A 16101-nucleotide genomic window follows, 5' to 3' on the forward strand; every position below is an offset into this window, starting at 1 on the left:
AATATTTTTGGGTGATAATTTCACAAGGCCACATAAACACACAGCTCCCTGCTGGTGTTTGTGTGGCCTTGTTTAAAATGTGTTAATATGGTGTGGATGTGCTGTATGATTCAGCTATACATGTTCTGACAGCAAGCAGAACAGGACACATCTGTAATAACTTGTGTCGTAGGGATTCAACCAGATTCAGCAAGAAGCATAAAAGTTAGTTTTGCCTAAATTCTCAACAGGTTTTCTTTCATTCTCTTTGAGGGCACAGCTCTTCAAAGCATCTGGGTAATCATTTATGTGTCGGTGATCTTAGCCTGATAATGATTTTTTTAATTTCATTTCATAACTGTGTCTGCCCTCTAGGCCAGATCTCTTAAAAAAAAAAAAAAAAAAAAAAAAAGGGCTAGTTTAATATTAACAAGACCCTTCCCTGTTATATACAGAAAAAAATAAAATGAATTCAACTGATATTCATGAAAACCTGGAGGGACTGAGACTAATGAGTGACTTCTAATGCTTTCATTGTAACATTTAAGTTTATTGTAATGGATATCAGGAAAAGGCATGACAAAACATGCATCACCGTCATATGATTTCGATTAATCCTAACAATTATCATACCCCCATATAGTGATAGAAATATTATATAGATATGTCGTCCGACTCAATTTCAAACATCTAACTGTTTGATCCCACCTCTAGTGTGAATAATCAAATGACAAAATACCATCATTAACTGCTCATATTAACAGTTGGAAAAGCACACATTTGATAATCACAAATACTGGCAAACATGAAAGCAACTCTGCTTGTTTAAGTTCTGACAGAGTCTCTTAAGAGTCTGCCTCTGATCATCCTACGGGACACACAGCATTAGACAGGAAATAGGCACATTTTCTCAGACCTGGTGACTCCAGTCTTCACTGTCTTCCTATGATGAACATGTGACAGCATACAGTACTCGATCTTGTTAATGTGTCCGTACAAAAAAAAAATTGAGAATTAGAATTGAACACAGAAAGTTAATATTGAAATAGAAAGTTAGCTACTTGTAGAAAAGAGATGATGTTAGAAATGCAGGTAAAGGTCAAGCCTTGAATCGACACACACCACTGACAGCATGTGAAGAGATATTTACCAAAGCTGTGAGAAGGTTGAAGAGTCTGAAGGCTGAAAGGCTTCTCTGTTAGTTAGAAAGGTCACCAGGAAAAAGTCAGAGTGAGGATTTTCCCTAATGAATTACTTTAAGGTTGACAAAAGAGTTGCAGGTTTTGTCTTTTAATAACACTTTGGATTAAAGTGCTATAAATGCAGCCATTTTTACCATTCTGTCATAAGGAGTTACAGTGATGTTGTGTACTGTAAACAACTGAAATTACATTTAAAACTATAAACCAAATTAGGCAGACGATGATATAGATGATATTTAACAACAATGTTGTTAATGTATGTAGAAATACAGAAAATCTTTATTTCATTTAAAATTGCCTGACATAAATGAGTGTGCTGTAACATGGCAACAGAGCATAAGAACACATTTTTAACAGCCTGAGAGAAATCGTCAAAATAAGAACCCACGGAGTCTTCAGCTTTGGCAAAACTAACAAACAAATATATGTATAAAGCTCAAACTCCAACCTTGAAAGAATAAAGACTCCAAAAATGGACAACTTTAAAGAAAGATTCTGCTTACACAAACAAAACACTTTGGTAACAAAACCTGATGGGACATAACAATCACTGTGCCAGTCTTTGGCACTTTCAGAATAAAATTATCTTTGTGGGATTCAAAATTAAACATAACAAGCAAGTTATCAGTGATCAGTCTTAAAGAGACAGTATTTAAAGGTGTGTAGCTTTGAGGGAACACTTATATCTAGATAATGGATTCACACAGTCAACTCCACTACTGTCACTCTTCTTCTATAACAGAAGGCTCTTTCTCTTCTCTGAGCAAACATAAGACAAAAGCATGTCGATCATGTTCTTGACGAGGACTTCAGGTGGATGGAGAGCGTGAGGAAGGTGGTGTGCCAAACTCATTTGCCAGGCGTCCACCAGCAGCACGTTCAGTCCCTTGAACATGGACCTGAGCACCTCATCGAGCTGCAGGGAGTACCAGTCGCTGTTGAACAGGCTCACCTCTTGGTCCATGGCTTGAAGGTTGCCCGAGCGGATCACAACGATCGTCCCCGGCGCTCGGTCCAGAAGTCTCACCAGCGACCGCCTGATGTGGCGGAGCCGCCGTATGTACACCTCCACAGGGAAGGTGCTGAAATGGGCCCAAATGCTGAGGACCACGACGGTGTTGGGACCCCCAGAGAGGCCGTCCAGCTCGTTGGAAATGTACCGCATCTCACTGGACAGGACGGTGGAGAAGCGGATGGGCGGGCCATGGCAGCGGTACTTCAAGAGAATATTATTGGTGCTGTCCACCGCCATGAAAGGCCCAACGTTTTTAGGACTGTTCAGGTTGAACTCCTTTAATTCTGAGGGGAAGATGGAATAAATTGAAGTTGCAGTGAGAAAGTTACATAAGTGCAAAGATTGAAAATAAAAGATAAGACAAAAAGACATCACTCACCTGGCACTAAAGCAATGAGGTACTCAAACCACTGCCTGACGGTCGAGTCTCCGTACATGTTGATCACCTTGTTCTTCAAACACTCAGTGACGGCAGAGGATTCATTGAACTGGCGCATTGCGACGCCGTTTAATGGCCTCCACGAGTCCTCGTAGAAATATCCAGAGGGCGCTAGCTTACTAGGTTCTGGGTTTATACTGCTGTTTTCTACCTCTACATCTGATACAAAGCAAGAAAAGAAAAGAAAAAAATGAATGGAATGAATCAAAGCATGTGACATGATGCGCAAACTACCAAAGGTGATTCTGCAGGTACAGCATACCTTTCTTGGTAGGTAGCACATTGATTCTGTCGGGTCCTGAAGCGTGTATGTGAACTTTAATGTTTACACCACTAAGACAAAGGAGACAAAGTTGATCAGTGTTAAAACAATGATAAAGGTTGAGTTTGGTGATATTCTTTTTTTTTTTGTCACTTTCAACAAATCCCATAAAAAAAAGACCAAAATCAACAGTGCATTTACTAAAAATGTTTAAAACAGGTCATTAGTGTTTTGGTTTCTTTTTTTAAATAAGTAATTTCCTGCATCAGGAAGGATGTGCATTACAATAAAAGTGAAATGTCACCCAGCTAAACTGAAGTAAAAGTGCGTTGCTGGTGTTAAGTCGACAGTTATGGCAGCAGTGGGCAGTCAGCTGTATGTGCATTCAAAATATTCATGTTTATATAAGAATACGGCACTGGTGCTTAATCACTTAAAACTATCATGGATGCTTCGTCTGTTTGTATTAATTTGTGTATTGAATATATATGGATTTTCTTTTTCTGTGTTTTTTCTATTTAAAGGTTTTTCACCTTAAGAGCTTAATAGCTTAATGGCTTGTTTGCTTGATGACTGAAGAAACTAATATGCTTAACCTACCAAAATAAAAGGAGATAAAGGAAAAGTTGTTTGGTCATTGAGTGAAATCCAGTGAAATTCTTCAGGTAGACTCATCAATCCTTTTCAAGTGGGGAAACTGCACATGTTAAAGAACACAACTTGACAGCTACACTGCGGCTCAGTTATGTATTCATAGTTTAGTTCTTGGATAAAATGAAGGAGTAAGCTATATTTTTCTTTGGCTAAATGGGCAAAACACAATACCTGATTTAGCCACTACTACATAAATATATGTCATATTAGGACATATAATAGTACAAACCTCTGGAAGAGCAGTGCTTCTTTGTTGGTAATGAGGTGCTTCAGATAGCCTCCTTTGGCGTGGTTGATTCTGGTGTCACAGCTGAGCATCTTAGGCTTGTAGCAGTACCAGGGCTCCCCTGTGTAAAGGTCTGTGTAGTTACACAGAGGCTGTTGGTCGGAGGGCAGGCACATGTTGCACACGGTCGTTTCAGACAGGAACCCCAGGCGGAACAGACTCTTGAAAAACACTCGATCTGGTCGTTCCTCCCTCAGCCGTCGCAGGACAGCAACAGCCTCGCTGGAGTGCACCAACGTGATCTCGACCTGTGCAGACCCCACCCAGAGGAGCGGGAACATGGCAGAGTAAAAGCCATTCTTGTGGTCCACTACTTTACCTGCTACACCTGCTCCAAGCTCCGGGGAGTGCAGTCTGGCCAAAAGGAAATCCCCGCCGTAGTGCTTAGGACGACCCTGGTAGTCGTGCATTTGGACGAGCGCCTCCAGCTCGTCGCCCACATGCCACTCCCTGAGTCCCTTGGTGGGAAGGATGGCGAACAGGCTGTGCAACGGGTCACTCGTTTGGCGCAGGGCGGTGGGCGTAGAGCCAGGCGGAGGCCCGGGCCAGGCGATGGAGTTCAACAGGTAGCGCTCCTCCAGTTCATCTTCAGGAAAGGGTTTCTGGCCCAGATGGGCACAGAAGGTGCGGTTGTGATGAAAAGTGGGGAGATTAAAGATAAAGGATGGCTGGATCCTGCTCTGGAGCTGATAGAGGGCTGAAATAGTGTGGCAGTTCCAGTTCTGAAGATAAAGAGAGGAGAGTTACGAGGTGTTGCAGGAGATGTGACCATCAACGTATGAAACCCTGTGTGAAATGTTCATAATAAGCATCTGAATTGAGGTATGGCCACAGAGAGCTTGATCTTTGACCACCACCGAATTCTCACAAGTCCAGGTGGACGTCTATGACAAATTTGACTAAGCTCCTGCTAAGCGTTCCTGAAATATTGTGTTCATGAGAATGGACCACGACTGTAGGCTGCATTATGGCATGAAAAAAGTGGCTAAATATTATTGCATGTTTAACCCAACAATATCAGGTTTGGACCTATAATAGAATAGAAAGACACACAAAACACTGTTAACAGATAAAAAGGTGAATGATCGGTACATCCATTTCCCTTTAAAGGTAATTGAGAAAACTCTGTGTAGCCCACTCCTCACCTCCACAGTGTGGATGTTGTGTAGTAGGAAGATGAGGCCAGACAGGGCTAGGAAGAGGAAGATGAGGGCATATTTGGACAGATATCGGCACATGGTGACCTCCTCCTGTCTCCCATGATCAGGCCCTGTTTCACTCTGTATTGTCACACCGACAATGAAGTCATCATTTCGTTGGGTGATCTCTGTCAACAAGAAGGTTGAAGAAACATGAAACTAGTTTGTCTTCTATTCATGGTGATAAAGAACTATATAAAAATCATATCCTCTTTACACCTCTGTGTTGTCTGCCTCTGTGATTCTGTTTTCTGCTGAAAGTAAAATTACTTAAGTATCACCATTGTAATTATACATGAAACAAGTTAATGCTGACACATACATGTGTGAGCAGCATTTCAGTGTTGAGAGGGAGCTAGTTCTGTGTGGCTGTGTAGCAACAAGGCTGTAATGCTATTCTTCTCCATCTTCCGTACAAAAGTTTGGCGCGTAACTCGTCCCGCAGCGTTAAAACGTTAACAAAACTCTGGACTATATTGGGCCAAATGGGCATTTTGATAGCTAGCACAGATTTCATGACTTCAGAGTTTAAGTTTCAGGAAAATTTAAGCTTTTTTCAGATTTTATAATGGGTGTGTATTGGATGGAATGTTCAGACCTAGAGCGGAGAGGAGAGGGGCTTCAGAATCTTGTGAAAAAAATATTTCAAAGTTGCCAGAATTCCCCCAATTTTCACTCTTCAGGCATCATTTTTTGGGTCAAATTGTAGATAAACTTGTCCTAGTCGCATCCATAACACTATGGAATCCAACAAACTTATACATTTGGTCACAGCAGCCTGAAAGTGAGAGGAATCCAGCTATCTACTCCATAGAGACCCATGTTAATTCAGACTCCAAAAAGATCTTGCACAGAGAACCGTACCCTGTTTCTAAATTGCCACTACAGCCATATTTTTAACACTACAGACACAGTTTTTACATATTCTTGTTCATCAAGTCGTTCTGCTTCTCGTGGTCTGGTATTTAGTGAAAACTGAGCTAAGGTTTTAGGAGATTTCGGCAGTAGTTTGAGAGGTGTGCTTTAGCTTTAACTCCATTTGAAGCCTATGTACCCGTGAGTCTCTTTGAAGTCATATTGCTATGGTAACCTTTGATGCTGGCAGGTGAATGATGTGAGCTAATCAGTGCAGTTTGACACACACAGAGACAATGACACACGCACACACATACACAAATCACTTGGAGATATTCAAGCAAAGGAATTGTTATAACTCCTGTCTGTCTGTCTGTCTGTCTGTCTGTCTGTCTGTCTGTCTGTGTCTATGTCACTGTCTGTCTGTCGGTTTTTCTTTCTGTCTGTCTCTCTCTCTCTCTTTTTCTGTCTTTCTCTCGTTCTCTCACTGTCTGTCTGTCTGTCTCTCTCTCTTTGTCTGTCTTCTGTCTCCCTCTCTTTGTCTGTCTTCTGTCTCTCTTTTTCTTTCTCTGTTTGTCTCTCTCTTTTTCTCTTCCTATCTGTCTGTCTCTCTATCTATCTGTATCTCTATCTATCTGTCTGTCTGTTTCTCACTGTCTGCCTGTAGGTCGGTCTCTCTCTCTTTCTGTCTCTCTCTTTCTCCCCTCTTTCTCTCAATATCTGTCTGTCTGTCTCTCTCTTTGTCTCTTTGACTTACTTCCTGTAAGTCGCTTTGGATAAAAGCGTCTGCTAAATGACTGTAATGTAATGTAATAATGTAATGTCTGTCTTCTCTCTCTCTCTCTCTGTCTTTCTCTAATCTCTGTTTCTCTATCTCTCAATCTCTTCCTCTCTCTCACACATAATTTCTAATTTTCAGTTTTCTTCAATTCATTTAATTTCAATTACATTACATTACATTACATTACATTACAGTCATTTAGCAGACGCTTTTGTCCAAAGCGACTTACAGGAAGTGTATTCAACATAGGTATTCAAGAGAACTACTAGTCACCAGAAGTCATAAGTGCATCTCCTTTCTTAAACAAGCATCTTAAAGCATAAACCAGAGCAAAAGTATAGTGCAGAGGCAAATTACTACGAAAACAATAAGTGCAGTAAACGAATACGAATTCAATAAGTGCTACAAATTAATACGAATAGGATAAGTGCAGCGAACTGATACGAATACAGTAAGTGCAACAACTAATACGAATGCAATAAATGCTACGAGGAAGGCTCAGGGTAGTACTTCATGAAGAGATGAGTTTTCAGCCTGCGCCGAAAGATGGGCAGCGACTCTGCTGTCCTGTCCTGTCCAATTGAATTCATACAGCCCCAATTTCATTTTTAACACTATCCACACAAAGGACATCTTCAGAAGAGTCTTGGGATTCTCAAAATGAAAATATTAAATCAATACTAATTAAAGATTAGTATTACAGGGAAGGTTCTACCTGAACAAGGCTTGTTCAGGCAGAGCCTTCCCTGTGTTATCACCAGTTACGGCCAACAGTGACTCAGTACTACTACTATTACTACTACTACTAATATTAATATTACTACTACTACTATTATTATGACTACTACTATTACTAATACTACAACAACTTCTTCTTCTACTACTATTTCTGATTAGACTGTTTCTTCTACTAAACCACTGTTACTACAGTTTTACAGTTCAGCTTCCAGATTTTTCTTCATTGTATTTCAGCTCTTTGCTTCTTTTGATGATGCAGTTCAGCTTCCATCTCTGCCAGTTTTACAGTTCAACTACCAGGTTTTTCAACAGTGCAGTTCTTGGCTTTTGGGCTTTTTCAAGAAAGTCATTAGAAACTTCCACATTTTCAGCAATGCTCTGTGACTAATTTCAGCTTTCAGCATTCCAACGCATCTTCTGCAGGAAATGCATTTTCTCGTATTATTTATGCGATTGGACTTGCTTTTTTCCCCAAATGAACCTAAATTGTACCTCAAATGAACCCCAAACTAACCCAAAATGAACCTCATTGATACAGCTGTCTCAGAAATGTAAATATATGCAACGTTTTCGGGAAGTAGCAGCCACACAGTCAAAATTTCTTGCGAAATGTTCTAGTTTTTTTTTCTTTTCTTTAAACACTTCGATTGGTTTAGTCCAAGTTCCCAACATAAAAAAATAACACTATACTTTCCACAACTGCAGGTCAGACAAACACAAACACACGAGCAACAAAAATATCTGCAGCTTCCTGATGAAAATTGTTTCAAGCTGCTGACTTGTTGCTGCATAAATCAACTGTATAATCGTGGGTGGTTTCATCTAATCATTTGATTTTACTTGTTGACTCGATGATGTAATTCTAATGACAGCCACATTCATTCCTCTCTTCCTGATCTTCGACCAGAAGACACACACACAGATATTACATATCATTCACCCATTCACACACTGATGACAGGCTACCATGCAAGGTGCCACCATCAGACTCTAACTAACATTCATGCAACATCCAGTCCACACCGATGGCAAGCCTTCGGGAGCAACTTGGGGTTAAGTGTCTTGCCCAAGGACACATCAAACCACCGACCCTCTGATTGGAGAACTACCTTGCTCTCCACTACGCCACAGCCACCCTGATTAACTTCTTGAATTGGGTGTTTTGGTGTATTAGAGAATGGAAGCCTTGTGCCCGATCTTAAAGCAATTAATGCTGTTATTGTTTCCCCAAGACCCATTGTGCATTTTGGCCTCATTACCACCTATTTTTTTTTAACTGTATTCAGTGGTTGACTTGTATTCTGATGGCCAGTATATCTTTGCATTCACCTTTGAGGATCAGCAGCAACTGTCCAAGATCTCTCAGAGTAACCTATGATATACAGTATGGCTCAGCAGTTAAGAGAGACCTCGATGGCTTTGTTCTATCTGATGGAAGTATGTTCAATCTACTTGTGACTTCATCTTCCGACTAAGCCTACAAAACAGGCTAGCAAGAAATGCCCTTCCTGAAGCGTCTGGCCGAATGAAGACATAGACCAAGTGGAAACTCTGTCAGCACTGAGTAAATTATTTGGTGTACATTTTGGAGAATAGTGCATATTCCTCGTCACCCCCCAAAGCTCAGGTAGAGAGAACTAATTGCACAATTAAGGAAAAGTAAATACATTTTGTGTTTGTGAATTCACTAGATTAAATGTATCTGACTACATGGACCATACAAGCCCTGTTGGCTGCATGAACTGCCCAAACAAACAAACAAACAAACAAACTGAAGGACAAGACAACAAGAGACATGAGGGCCTTGCTTTCCCCTCCTCGGGTGGCCCAAATGAAGGTGATTGTGCTGTGACTCATATCCACCCTTTCACTTCTGCAAATGAAACCGGGCAGATTTAAATAGAGCGTATTGCTTTTTAAAAAAAAAATGGCACTGGTTACTGTGAACATCCGGATCGCATATTTAGGGTGAATCTTCCATCTTGAGACATCAATATGGTCAGCTGCTCATCATGTTACCGGCGGCAACAACAAAGCGACGGATGGACAACAACAGTCCTGTTGACGTCACGTGTGTGGACATTCAGACACATATCTAATATCATCCATACAACCGTATTCATGCAAACTAACGTAAACACTGGCGATGCGGGTGATTTAGCAATATAATGCAACCCCCCCACCCCCCACTTACTCATTATGTCGACGGATAGGCATGATCTCGGAGTCGGACCGTAAGACGGCCGGAGGACCGGAGACAGCTGCAGCGGCGGGCCGGGCGGTGAGTGAGAGACGGTGGGACAGACTCAGTGTCCTGATCACTGAGACAGACCCCAGCACTCATCATGGGAGGAGAACAGCACCACGGTTTATGGCTGGTTCACTAGTGCTGAGGCCCTCTGCTGGTGAGACTGGAGCGCATAAAGGCTGAATAGTAACGACGCACAGTGAGAGTAGAAGAAGTAGATACAATACAATAATAACATTTTAATAGAAGAATTAACGCTATGACAAAAAAAAAAAGCATAATATTCTTAAGCTACTTGTATATTACTTGAGTGTTTCGATTTTTGCCACTTTAATTCTAATTCACTATATTTCAGAGAGACAATGCGTGAAATATTCAATTTATTAAAATATGATCCATTGTAACAGATTAAACTGCCAAACCTCTATGAAATTGTTCAAATTTCTTCCGGCTGCTGTCAGGTTTCACAACCAACTCTGCTCCCAGTACATGACACACCTGTGCAATACAAATACACTGTGCAATTATAGTTATAATAGTTTTCTGTCTGTATATATAATATTTCTGTTATTGTGGATTCTTTACTGTTTTTATTGCTTATTTATAATATTTATTTTTTTTATCTTGTTTTTCTTTTGCTATGTCTCTTGTTTGCACTATAACCTATGCTGCTGTAATCCTGTAAATTTCCCCATTGCGGGACTAATAAAGGATTATCTTATTTTATCTTATCTTAAATTAGCTCAACCCTAATAAAGTACAACATTGTACCACTTACATATCAATTCATCAATAATAAAAGACCATAATATAATAGTACACACGTTAATACTCAAGTGAACTTTTGAATACAGACCTTATCCTGTAATTGGATATTTTAATACTGTGGCATGTTGATGATTTGAATACTTATTCAACCACCGTCAACAACTCATGAATATTAATCAGGCCATATACCATGATTACCTCCTGGTCATAGGATGAAAAGCACAGACTAGTCAATCATAATTACAACATCATTTAAAACCAAATAACAATAATTGGAAAATAATAATTTTAGATTTATTTACATATTCCCAATCTTAAAATGCTACAAGGTTTTTCTGATAATGTGATCTAAAGTTGAAACAATATAAAACAGTTCAGCTTAAAATATGATTGATTGATAGTAAGCTTGTTTCATGTAAAGTGTATTTGTGGTTACAAGAGCACTACTTTCCACACATCAACTACTAATCTGATTAATTGTAGTTTATCACATGTATTTAATACAGTGGATGTCACAAAGTGAAGAGGATATACAATACCTAGTTAATTAATCAGTATAGGTAGCAACCTACTCAGAGTATTCCTTCATAAAGGATTGCTTTCAATATACTAATATGTTCTGAAGCTACATCACAATCTTTGCCTTAAAAAGGAGCGGAAAATGTTAAATAACAGAATATATCCAAGTATTATAAACGTGAGTTACATTCACAGTTATGTGTGGGTTTCAAGCCTGTCCTGGGATCAGTCTTGATAAACAAGTGAAACTAAGTGCACTGCTATTTAAGAACTGGGTCAGTAATCAAGATGAGTGTCAGACAGAGTCTCGTCTCAGCACGTCTTGATCCTACAGTCAGTGTTATCATTTTACACACACTTGTAGTTTTGGGTCTAAACTCTCAGTCAGGGCCAGGTGTGGTTTCCACCGTTCTTTGCACTTCTGATTGGTTGAGGGGGGAGTTGGACTGTGTTGTATTGCTGGGTGATTCTGGTGAGGAGGGCTGTTGTGTTTCTGTTTTATCACTAATCACCCCCTCAGCCTCCTCTTCCCTCTGTTGTACGGAGGAGAGGTACTGCTCCAGCAGGCTGCAGTCTGCACTGTCAACACCATCGCTAACACCAGCAAAGCCACTATGAACAGGGCTGAGGTCTCGCACCGTCTTCACAGAGTCTGCTGTCCCACTGCTCAGGAAACTGTCCTCCTGCGCCACCTGCTGATCACTAGTTGACTGGAAGCCAGAGTCTGGGAACGAGACGTCTGTGGTGGGTGGGTTCGTCGTGCTGGATGCAACAGGCGGGACAGCCACACAAAGTCCAGGAGCTGAGATCTGAGCCGGGGTAACAGCCTGACTGATGCTAGCCAGCTGCTGTTCCACAGACTGCTTCCACTGCTGCATAGACTGGAGCTACAAGGAGAAAACAGGAGAAGGGTTAAGCAACTGAGGCAGCCAAGTGAAACGTTGCAAAGCCAATAACTGGCAATTTTAAAAGGTGCATCCTCTCTGGAAAGCCATTTTTGACAGACACAACAGCAACGTTGGTATTGTTTTCACCTTGGGAGTCTATGTGTGCGTGTGTCACCTTGGCAAAATGTGGTCCTGGAGACCCCTGCTGTAGCAGGAATTAACCCCCCCCCCCCCAAAAAAAGACAAATTTAATTACTTACCTGTTTCCACAGAAACTTTACAGCTTCCTCCTGAACCAGTCTTTGTAACCTCTCTTCTTCATACTGCTGCTGCATCCTGCAAACAAATCCCATTTTTACCTATTATTAATCTTTGTAAATATCAGCAAATACATATTTATATCCACAACCATATGTAACATTTGTTAAAATGCAACCACTCTCGTACCATAAGTAAAACAGAAAATATACAATGTCAGTCACTTACCTGTCCAACTGTCCAGACAGGGAGAGGATGTGGTCTTGCATCCTGCCCAGGCGGATTTCACTGCGCACCTCTTTGGCCAAGGGGTGACAACACCGAGTGTGCTGTCCCCTCCACCATGACTGTATTTTAACCGCTGCCCCCTCTGCTTCCATCAAACTTGATTTACTGGCACCCATACCAGCTTCTTCCTGCTTGGGGGCTTCTTCAATCTTTGCTATACCAAAGTCAGAGGATGTTTCCAGATAATTTTGAGGTGTGCTAACTCGGACGCCCAGGGGTTCAGCTGTTGTAGCTGCACCAGAAATAACTTCTTCTACATGACCCCTCTCTTGCTTATCCACTGGGGCTGAATGATGTGTCTTGTTGTTGTTGTGCTTTTTGGGTTGTGCTGGCCGCTTTGGAGCCAGAGAATCAGGTTCAAATGTTTCTGTCTCATCCTCGCTGTCAGAGTGGGTCGTTTGCAGCTCCAGATCAGAGGTGAAGGGGAGAAAGGTGGACTCTGAGGAAAGCATGCTGCCATTGAGTTTTTCTTCATCTGTCTGCACATCCTCCAGATAGATGTGCCCCTCTCCGAGCCTTGGGCTGCGAACAACGGGTAGTGACGGGTGAGAGGAATCACAGCTCATCCAGGTGTTAAACTGCACGACCGGCTCTGTACCAAAGTAAGCACACCAAACAGTTAAAACTGTGACAAATAATTCACAACTACTGGTAAAGAGAAACAATAAAAACGTATTCACCGGAACTGCCCCATAGAGAGGCTAAGATGTCCTCTTACCTGTCTCCCGGACTGATGGAGCAGCAGCCGGTGAAGGTGCACTGATTTGCTTCATCTCTCTGGCTCCACCCTGTGAGACTGGATGTAACGGACTTTGGCTCTCCACATCTAGCTGAGTTGGACGAGGAGGGCTCGGACAGCCTCCTCCGGTCTGCTCTAAGAGCTGCCTTTGATGAAACCTGAAAAAATGCCAGAGCAAACATGATGTTATTTAAGTACATATTTCCCATTAAAAAGGGGCTTATGCAGGTTTCTCATGGCCATGAAGTGAGTATTGGATGATAGTCTTTGGCGCCTCAGTGGTGTTGTGTTTTATACCTCTGTTTACTGAGGATCTTCTCCAGTTTGGCGTCTTCTGCGGTCTCGAGGGCTGGTGATGATGTCAGAGGGCAAACAGTGGCCAGGTATTGTACCAGTTGAACATGCTGTCCTGGACGATATGAACGTCCTTTTCCCTGACTGTAGAGCCACTCTGCTTTGAGACTGTTATTATGACAAGCATACACAATAAATAAGAGATTCAAAAATGTTGATAGTATTCCTGCGTTTATCGAAACAAGCAATTTGTAACAGCATAAAAATGTACACACCCTTCTTTCTGTGACACGACATAGCCATCCAGAACCTTTAGGCTCAGACACCAACTCATGACATATGGCCGATAATCAAAACCTGGCAATGAGGGTGTTGCCATAACACAAGGGTTGCTCATAATGGACAGCTGCTCCAGTTCATGGAGAGGTGCCAGGTATGATGCCTACGGAATAAGTCGGTCAATGACAATTAGCATCTATATAATTAAATGGAGATCAGTGCTGCTGTATCAAATGAGGAAAGAGACAATTACTTCATTAAGATCCCTTATCTCATTTTCTGCCAGGGAGAGAATGGATAAACTGGCAGGTAGGTGAGCAGGAACAGTGCGAAGGGTTGTAATGCTGTTTCCATGGAGTAACAGTGTCTGCAAAATTGAGAGAAAACCCATCGAAGATACATAAAATAAATCTTTCACAATAACTGTACATTATTAAATAGTCGCCTCTTTGTTTAGGCTTACTTTTGACCTCAGAGGCTGCAGCTCTCACCTTTAATGCCAAGAGTTTAGTCACATCACCAATGGTAGATATGTTATTGTCTGACAGATCCAAGTGTTGAAGGGAAACACAGTTGTTGAGTTGCTCAATGACCTGTGTAAAAGAGTTTAAAGTCGGTTAATGTAGTAATGCATGGGCTGAAACTGACGGTTTTATCTATGTAGGGACTTTTTGTATATAAAGGAGATATAATATATACATCAGTCAAGTAGGTGAGTATCTCTCCTCTCCTCACCTTAATGTTGTTCCCAGACAGGTTGAGCCATTTGAGGTGCGGCAGATCTCTGAGCCCCTCGATGTATCCAATACTGTTATTTGGAAGATTGAGGACTGTCAACTCTGTTAGCCGAGACACGCCCATCATTCTCACCAGACGGTTACTGGCTACAGATAGCTAAGGGGGGGAAAGGCAAAGATTTAACATTAGGCATTGAATCAAGAAAATGTACTAGTATTTAGGCACAGAGCAATCAGTGACTTGGCTATAAGCCTGTAAAAAAAGAGAGGGAAAACCGAGCAGTGTGTTCAAAGGGTTTAACTACCTGCTGAAGGCTTGGGCTCCTCTCCAGGTGGTCCAGTTTCATTATTTGGTTCCGGTCTAGGATGAGTGTATGAGTGTCCTCTGAGCAGGTGAAACTCAGATCAAGCTTTTGCATGCCCCTGGCTGAAAGATCCACCACAGGTCCTTGTGAGAGCAAAGAAGGTGGAGATTAAACAGACTGAAGAACTATTTCTTCAAATGCAAATCACCATGGCTTCGTATCACACAATAGATTAAAGCAGCTAAGTATACACACAAAGACAGTATACAACCACAGTGAAGCTGGTGGCAGACAATCCACTCATTTTAAGTATAAAAGGTCTGCTTACTGTGATCAAGGTTACCTTGAGATAGGCTGCTTTAAAATTCAAATAATTAAAATAAATCCTGTGTTATAAACTGGGGGTATAGAGTCTAAAAATTAGGGATTTTTGTTTAAGTTTAGTTTCAAGTAATCACGTCTGTGTTGAAGGTAGGTAGAGCTAACGTTACTTCTGTGTACACACATGTCAATATCTGGCAAATAACAAAAGAAAACATCTTAACCTACTTATTTCAAGCATAATTCTTCACCCACTAACGCTGACGTTACCCAGACAACTCAAAGAACATTAACACAACAAAATGAGTTGACTTTCTTTCTGATAATTAAGTTCAGTAAAACCTTGGAGGACCTCCATCCATAGGTTTGGCCGGAGAGGACTGACACATGGTGTTTTGATCTGCATCCTCTGACACACTGTAGTCTGGGGTGATGCATGCTAGCTCACATTAGCTAGCTGGTAATCACAGACATGTCTATGCTGGTAATAAACATGCTCACAACGGCTGCAGGTGAATTAAATGTACCACTTACCAGCATTTGTATCGAACTGTAAATCTGATACACCCATCCTGTGGCCGTAGGAAACACCTAACGTTCGCTAACTCACGTCACTAGCTAGCTGCGGACCGTGGTCTCACAGATGAAAAGTGTCTGTCGCTTGTCAAACGGTTTAACCATGTAGTTCTGGGATTTGTAGTTCAAACGGGTTGCCTCGCTCGTTACAGAGTGCGGTCTTCGTGGCTTTAAAAGACTACAATTATACCGCCAGATAGGTTGTAGTAAATAAAGTAAGATAGACGCTAGCCGGTAACAATAACGAAAAAAAAGATTTGATGGTATCATTTATTTTTCATTTATGTTTTGTAATTTGCTTGATTCTCCTCTTCATCGTCATATATTTAAACCAGAAAGTAAAGCATTGCTTTCCCGCTTGCTGTTACGCTTGCTAGGCAACCATCAGTTGATGACGTTTCCCGTAATTATTGGACAATGTATTAATTTCATTAAACTATTGTGTACAAAAGCAATGCCTATTTATATGTAT

The 16101-nt window shown here is 41.3% G+C and overlaps 2 protein-coding genes across 2 annotated transcripts; both read right to left on the reverse strand.

The window, feature by feature from the left end:
• Positions 1–542: 542 nt before the first annotated feature.
• nxpe3 (neurexophilin and PC-esterase domain family, member 3) lies at positions 543–9721 on the reverse strand. Its single transcript, XM_054615413.1, has 6 exons — positions 9605–9721; positions 4983–5164; positions 3781–4559; positions 2898–2968; positions 2576–2794; positions 543–2480 (listed from the first exon to the last, which is right to left on the reverse strand). Exons 1-6 carry the CDS (start codon positions 9606–9608, stop codon positions 1915–1917), a joined length of 1821 nt encoding a protein of 606 aa, XP_054471388.1. The 5' UTR covers positions 9609–9721; the 3' UTR covers positions 543–1914.
• Positions 9722–10725: 1004 nt separating this feature from the next.
• On the reverse strand, positions 10726–15851 carry cep97 (centrosomal protein 97). Its single transcript, XM_054614718.1, has 11 exons — positions 15588–15851; positions 14733–14875; positions 14426–14584; positions 14182–14283; positions 13944–14057; positions 13687–13853; positions 13415–13579; positions 13097–13275; positions 12319–12970; positions 12093–12168; positions 10726–11832 (listed from the first exon to the last, which is right to left on the reverse strand). The coding sequence occupies exons 1-11, from the start codon at positions 15622–15624 to the stop codon at positions 11326–11328; spliced, it is 2301 nt and encodes a 766-aa protein (XP_054470693.1). The 5' UTR covers positions 15625–15851; the 3' UTR covers positions 10726–11325.
• Between the last annotated feature and the right edge of the window lie 250 nt (positions 15852–16101).

This window comes from Anoplopoma fimbria, chromosome 16 (genome assembly GCF_027596085.1).
Source record: "Anoplopoma fimbria isolate UVic2021 breed Golden Eagle Sablefish chromosome 16, Afim_UVic_2022, whole genome shotgun sequence".
NCBI lineage: Eukaryota > Metazoa > Chordata > Actinopteri > Perciformes > Anoplopomatidae > Anoplopoma > Anoplopoma fimbria.

Excerpts from the sequence above, each read along its gene's own strand:
- nxpe3 (XM_054615413.1), bottom strand. Across the intron at positions 2,969-3,780 it reads GAAGCACTGCTCTTCCAGAG|TGGTGTAAACATTAAAGTTC; the intron begins GTTTGTACTATT and ends CCTTTGTCTTAG. Across the intron at positions 2,795-2,897 it reads TGTGCTACCTACCAAGAAAG|ATGTAGAGGTAGAAAACAGC; the intron begins GTATGCTGTACC and ends GCTTTGTATCAG.
- cep97 (XM_054614718.1), bottom strand. The coding sequence starts at position 15,624 with ATGGGTGTATCAGATTTACAGTTCGATACAAATGCTG. Across the intron at positions 14,058-14,181 it reads CTAAACTCTTGGCATTAAAG|ACACTGTTACTCCATGGAAA; the intron begins GTGAGAGCTGCA and ends TCAATTTTGCAG. Across the intron at positions 12,169-12,318 it reads CTGTCTGGACAGTTGGACAG|GATGCAGCAGCAGTATGAAG; the intron begins GTAAGTGACTGA and ends ATTTGTTTGCAG.